This window comes from Palaemon carinicauda, chromosome 39 (genome assembly GCF_036898095.1).
Source record: "Palaemon carinicauda isolate YSFRI2023 chromosome 39, ASM3689809v2, whole genome shotgun sequence".
NCBI classification, from domain to species: domain Eukaryota; kingdom Metazoa; phylum Arthropoda; class Malacostraca; order Decapoda; family Palaemonidae; genus Palaemon; species Palaemon carinicauda.
This window is the reverse complement of record NC_090763.1, coordinates 5,326,757-5,333,954: the sequence shown is the minus strand read 5'-3', so window position 1 is coordinate 5,333,954 and position 7,198 is coordinate 5,326,757. Positions and strand designations below refer to the sequence as shown.

The 7,198-nt window shown below is 38.4% G+C and overlaps 1 protein-coding gene across 1 annotated transcript; it reads left to right on the top strand.

Moving 5' to 3' along the window:
- Positions 1-108: 108 nt before the first annotated feature.
- LOC137631475 (uncharacterized) lies at positions 109-3,993 on the top strand. Its single transcript, XM_068363243.1, has 2 exons — positions 109-135; positions 3,069-3,993. Exons 1-2 carry the CDS (start codon positions 118-120, stop codon positions 3,891-3,893), a joined length of 843 nt encoding a protein of 280 aa, XP_068219344.1. The 5' UTR covers positions 109-117; the 3' UTR covers positions 3,894-3,993.
- Positions 3,994-7,198: the final 3,205 nt, after the last annotated feature.

Here is a 7,198-nt window from a genome sequence, read left to right as displayed (position 1 = left end):
GGAAATAGGAAAAAAGGACACTTCATAAGTAGGATAGAAGTGAAAGGAAATTCTACACCTATATATAAATGTAGATGCTGTCACATCATTATCATTCATTGTGTCTTCCTCTTCACCATGCAGCTTACTATGACGGTAAGTGTCTTGTGTCTTGTGTCTGTGCGTCCTGTCTGTTTTAGTCCCTCAGTCTTTCAAAAGACAGCATATCTCTTAGTTTTGGAGCAAATCCTTTAGTGACTGGAGAGGCTATTTCGAATCTTCCTCACAGGATGAAGACAGGACCTCGAAACTCCTTAACTCAAGGGACTTTGACTAGACTCGGGTCTTTGATCCCTGTGTTTAGGCAGAATATAATCCGACTGGATATTGGACTGTTACTATATCTATTGTTTTCATCATTTAAATAACCCACATTGTATGAAAAAATTAAATTTATTAAGCTTTCGAAGAGACCATCTACCTTCGTCTTCAGAAGACAAATGGTCTGTTTTCTGAAGATGAAAGGAGATGGTCCCTTAGAAAGCTCAATAAATTTAATTTTTCAAACATTTCAGGCTATTTTATTCATCATAAATACACGGAAAATTATATATTTTAGTGTATTCATTATTATTATTATTATTATTACTATTATTATTATTATATGCTCAGCTACAAGCCTAGTTAGAAAGGCAGGATGCTATAAGCCCAAAGGGCCCCAGCAGGTAACATAGCCCAATGAGGAAAGAAAATAAGGAAATAAACAAAACTATAATAAAAGTAATGAGCAATGAAAATAAAATATTATAAGAACAGTAACATAATTGAAATAAATCTTTCATATATGAACTATAAACACTTTAAAAAGAAGCAAAAGGACGAGAAATAAGATAGAATCGTGTGTCAGCGGGATATTGCTAGACTGAATGTATTCATACATTCAAGACCCAGTGAAAAGTAAAGGCGCCTTGGCACACGAGTTTCATACATGCAATAGCCCGCAATGTATTTAAAGGTTTAAATTCCGCTCATGAATGGCAGGGGCAATGGACTGTGATATTGCCCTATCGAGCAAGACAATGCCCTAGAGACTGACTCCACCCAAGCTAGGACCAAGGAAGGTCAGGCAATGGCTGCTAATGATACAGCACATAGACCTATAGGCTTCCCAAAATCCCCCATCCTTAGCTCACAAGGATGGTGAGGTAGCAGAAACCAAAGAAACTAACGATTTTGAGTGGGACTCGAAACTCAATCTGGCGTTCACCAGTCAGAGACGTTACCACATCGGCCACCACAACCCTGTTGATTAAAGTCTTCGTGCGGCGTGTGGGGTAAGGGGAAGGGGGTCTGTGGCCTTTGAGAAGATTTTGAAATGTTAAAAAATTTACCCTTTATATATACTCATCAATGTTTATGCCATGTAGTTGTGCGAACCAAGCGTGACCACAATGGAAGCTCAGTGCGAATACTGCCGATGTTGAGTGCCAATGCGAATCGATAAATGATTCAACAAATATCTCAATACTTACCTTTGCCCCAATGTTTGTCAGCACATTGCGTAGACAATGAGTATCTTACGCGTATGCTGTGCGTGAAAAAGACGTGAATAATATTTTATTCTGCGTACCTCATTAATGGTACGTCTCTTTCAACTATGTATCGTGCTACATGGTGCAAATTGCAGGGACATAAATCACATTTCATTTTTCATTTTTTACTTCGGTAAATCAAATAGGGGGTAAAGATCCTAAATTAACTAACCATTGTCCATCATGATCTTTAACTTTTCATTGCCTCTAATGAACTCTAAATGAAGACCCAACCTAAGATCAAACAAAAATTATATCAACATATAAAAAAAAAAAAAAGTATTTACAGTGTTTACAGTTATGCAGAGTTATACTGAGTAATAAGTTGGGTTACACTGAATATATATCTACATAGTTCACGTTCAAAGGAGTTCATTTGTGAATAACCACGTACATACGCACATACGTTTTTACGTGCTTCTGATCACAATAGATTGTTCTCAGGAAAGAAGACAACGCTAGATAGGGAGACTTGGCAACAGCGCCAAGACTTCCGTCACTAATCATTTTGCACCGGTGGATTTGTGTCCCCCACACCTTTTTCAGTGAATGAAGGAGCAACGATTGAATTAATCAATCAATCAATCAATCAACGAATGATTCATTTTCCACAGGAAATTTATTATATTGTACAATGGGACAGGGAGAAACCCACAACATGAAGTGGCCGCCATCATCGAACACTTTCATTTTCCCTTGCCTTATATGGCTGTCTATCTAGTCAATCGTATTTTTTGGTTTTCTATCAATTTCAATATGCACTTTTTTTATTCTTAAAGTATCTTATAACTGTAAATAAAATGGCTATGAAACCAAGATATTAAAGAAAAATATAATAAGAAATAGTTCATCTGTCCTATTCTTTGTTTACATTTGTTCAGTCCTTTTCGTGCAATTAGCAAAGGGGAGCCATGTGAACCACATACCAAAATCCAGACACAACTAGGCTCCTTCCAACAGGCACTTTATTCCTCTTGGAGCAAGAGCCTGTGCTATCCTAAAGACAGCTTAAACTAACCAGCCAACCATTTGTCTGTTCATTTAAATGACAACTCTACAGATGGAAGGTCTGTGCATAAGGAGAAAACCCATAGAAAATATGTGCATAAGGAAAAAACTGTTCATAGGATGTAATTGTTTTAATTTCAGTCACTCTTAACACCTTCAAAGTCAAGAACAATACTTTTAAAAAAATACATCTGCTAAGAATCTAGTTTATTTCGAATGACTAACTAACACGCTTAATCTAGCAGGTACCTGAGACGAGTGTGTACCGAATATACGTTTTTTTTTTTTTTTGAGTCAGGTTATTTCACGCAAGGTATGTAAGAACTGCTTTGATTAATTTATAACGCAATGTGATTCTGCATAATCAATTCTCCTAAGTAATTAACATATTCATTCCATTTGTTGAGAAACCACTAGCTCCTATTTCACAAACTCCTACATACTTTGACTGATTTTTAATGCTAGTTATTCTTTCGTTTTTGACCTCAGATTTTCCTGTCCCTGCTGGTGGCGGCAGAATGCAGCCAGCATCAGCGTTATGAATTACCTCCTCCGGGGAGTTATGGTGGATCAACTATATTTTTGGACACCTTTCCTGGGGAGACACATACTCCCTCTATCATTGAATATAGTAATGATAATACTGACATTCAAAATAACCCAGTTTACAGAGAATCCTTCACATGTAGCCATGGACAGGTCCTCCACGTTGACGGAAGATGCGTCACGCCTCAAGTCATGCGCCACGTCTACGTTTACAATGTACCTGAGCAGCATCGCCGCACTGGACCTCCACCTCCTGTCCCACCGCCAAAGGTTGAGCACAATATCGTGTTTGTGCGTCTTCCAGAAAGGACCGGTGATCAGGATCCTATTGTAGTGCCCCCACCTCAACAGAAGAACATTGTGTATGTCCTGAACAAGGGAACTGCCGAAGGTGGCCAGAAGGTTATCACTGTCCCACCACCTCCCAAGAGCAAGCCTGAAGTCTATTTCGTGAATTATGGGGATGGCCAAAACCCAACTCTCCCCGGGGGCGTTGATCTCCAGACTGCTCTCAAAAACGCTAAACATCAAGGGGTCAGCCCAGTCATTGGAGGGGGATCAAAAGGTGGAATTACTTATGGAGGTATTTCTTCTGGTAGTGGACATGACGTTTCAGTAGGTTCCTCAATAAGTGGAGGCACCGGATATGGAGGCATCATAGATGGAGGCATCATAGATGGAGGAATTATAGATGGAGGAAATATATATGGAGACAGCACTAACGGGGAAATCTCATATCCTCCTCCTGGACTCTACGTTTCTCCTTAAACAAGAAGGATTGGTCAGAAAAGAGATATTTCATTCATTAATCAATGTCAAGAATTAGATAGAGATTTTTACTTATGGTTATAAGCGTTATTCTTAACAAGGTTAAGTCATTTATATATACAGAACATATATGATGTTATTATTGTTATTTGAAAAATAAATCGTCTAAATGCTAACGGTATGTTTCTGTGTCCTTCAGTAATTTTTCGGCCTCCCCATGTATATTTCTGAGAGTCTAATGTTGTTGTCTTATGATATTCAGTCGACGGTACTTGTTTAATTACTAAAACCTGTAGATGCAAGGATTAGAAACAGCTATGATGATTTATAAATAATTAATTAAGACACACTTCAGGGAAGATACTACGACTAGAATTAACTTTTTTTTATTTGGTTTAGTTTTTTATAATTGTCAAACTCACCAATCATTCCATCATAACTATATATAGACTTGATTGAATAATGGAGAGGAAATCTAGTAATCTGGTTGGTATATCCTTTCTGTTATTATTATTAATTTATTGAGGTTGATGTGTTGCTGACTCCCGTTGATTAAATTTTATCTATATCTTCCTAGTCAAAATTAGCAGTAAAATTCTTGATTAATTTTTGTCATTGCATCCTCTCCCCTGGGTGGTTTGCTAGATACATTTGCAATGCTAGATACAGTTGTATCACCTGAGATAGTGATCTTCTTGCTGTTTGGCCACTTGCAATACATTCCATAGACTACCCGACAAAACCACCTGGGGCTTTTCCATACATATATATATATATATATATATATATATATATATATATATATATATGTGTGTGTGTGTGTGTGTGTGTGTGTGTGTCTGTGTGTGTTCTCATAAAAATTCATCAAACTAGGGAATATGCAAAAAATAAACAATCTAAGAAATAAACAAAGTAATCAAATATATAAAAAAATGTATTGCAAGAGATTTATTATAAGATAATGAAACAAATATAACGAAATGAGCCACAATTCACGAGGAAATGAAAATGACACCTGCATACTACGAAAGACAAGTGAACAAGATATTCATAGATGAAAATAAGAAGTTTTACATCAACGAATGTGCAGTACATGCAAGGGAAAATACTGCAGGTGGCTTTGTTGTTACCTTCTCTTATGCCCTACACTAATTGATTTACACTGGCTGCCTATTAAAACGAGAATTGAATTTAAAATATGTACAATAACCCATCAAGTTATCAGAACCGGTCGTCCAAAATATCTAAGAGAATTTCTACATATTGCGCAGCCAACAAATCGTCTTGACACGAGAATAGCTACAGATAGTTTCAAAATATTAGAACCTACTATCGTTTCCAGAGGCCGTGTAATAGTGTTTTTCCCAAATATCTAACAAACCGGCTTATGAATTTCCATGAAACTATAGCAATGAATGTTTCAAACATTGGCCTAATTTTTGGTGGTACAATGAATTGACAGATGTGCTTAATCAACCCGTTTACTCTTAGAAAAAAAGAGAAACTTCTTCCCTTCCTTCAGAGCGTTTCGAAGAAGTGGTATTTAATCACGTAACTGTGACGCAGAGGTTCCCCCAACCCTCCTTCGGTGTTTACACCTATGGCTATCCTAGTACTCCCCCACTCCCCCACCCCCCTTCCTTCTTGCCTTCTTTCCTTCATTCCCATTGTTATTAGGCTACCGAGTAAATCTCTGTTAGGAAAGACTGTGTACTGCACATATAAAATGAGCCGGAAGAGCAATAAAATGTTTTATGGTGGTAGATAATGATTAGATGGTTAACAAAAATTATCGAACATAATAGAAGAGGTTTAAAACAGGGGTGTGGAATCGCACTGAGAGATATTCTACTCGGACTCCTACAAATTTTAGATTTGCGACTAAAAAATAAAATAAAATAAAAAAAATAAAATAAAAACATTAGTAGAAATAGAAAACAATTTTTTTTTCTTGAGAGAGTTGTATATTTGGAATGATGTTATTGGGTCAAGACTGGAGCATAATTCTGAAATGATTTCACCGACTTCGACTCCTACCTCAGAGCCCTTTTAGTACATCCAAGGTAATCATCGGCAGCAGTTGTAGTAGTACCTCTCAACTATTTCATATAGATTCTACTTTAGTCATGGCAAATATGTTGCTTTGTCCTCGCCATTGAAAAACTACAATTGCGCTGAAACTCTTCACCATTTACAACAGAGAGAAAGAAAGAAACCACCTGAAAATTAGTCTAAATATGTGAGAAAAGTATGACTTTAATAAGTACATGATATATTGCAATATACTGCTAGCGTCAGCGCGGGTAGCTGTGTCCTGGCAGCATCCGCCATGCATTCAATCTGGTCCCCCACTAAATATCAACGCTAATACACAATAAAAATCAATAAAAAGTTAATTGAACACTCACCAATATCTCTGCTGCTTGTCTATAGGGTAGTCTTTCCTCTTCCTGACCTCCAAAAGTCGTCGAGGAACACTATCGGCGAGGTTTTGGAGTATTTCGGCAGGTATTTCAGCCCACACTTTATGGAGCGCCGCCTCGAGAAGTGTGACGTTTGTTGTAATTTCTTTACGAAGCCGAGCTTTTACAATCGCCCAAAGGTTCTCAATGGGCGAAATATCAGGACTTTGACCTGGCCAGTCAGTAATAAAGTCCACTTCACTATTTTCTAGCCACTTTTTCACCTTCTTAGCCATGCGGCAAGGGGCACCGTCCTGCTGAAAAATTTCCGCTCCAGTAGCGGCAAAACAATATGCTAAATTATCCTTTAAAATTTTCAGATACCGGTCAGCATTAACCGTCACACCTTTAGGAAGAACAACAAGCCTTGGGGCACCACCGTAGGCAAAAGTGCCCCATACCCTAAGGGATGCTGGGTGCCTAACTGTCTTGGCCGTGAGATTAGGCTTAAGAGGGTCCAACCCCTTGCGCCTCCAAACTTTTTTCCCGGCCGTTTCACTTACACAAAAGGTCGCTTCATCACTCCACAAAACACTTCGCCACTGCTCCAAGGTCCAATCCTTGTATGTCTTGGCAAAAGCAACCCTCCTCTTCCTTTGTTTCTCGGTTAAAGCTGGCTTTTTTCTGGCAAGAACCTTCTCGTAGTCGAGGCGCTTCGGCAGGTTTTCCTGGACCGTACGAATACTGACGTCTTTCAACAATTTAGGGTTCTGTTCCTTCAGTTCCTTCGCTGTTCAGGTTGGATTTGAATCAAGGCTTCGTTTTAATAGTAACAAAGTACGATCAGGGATCTTCCGAGGGGGTGGGGAACCAGCATGGGAATGAGAAGGGATCTCGTCGCTA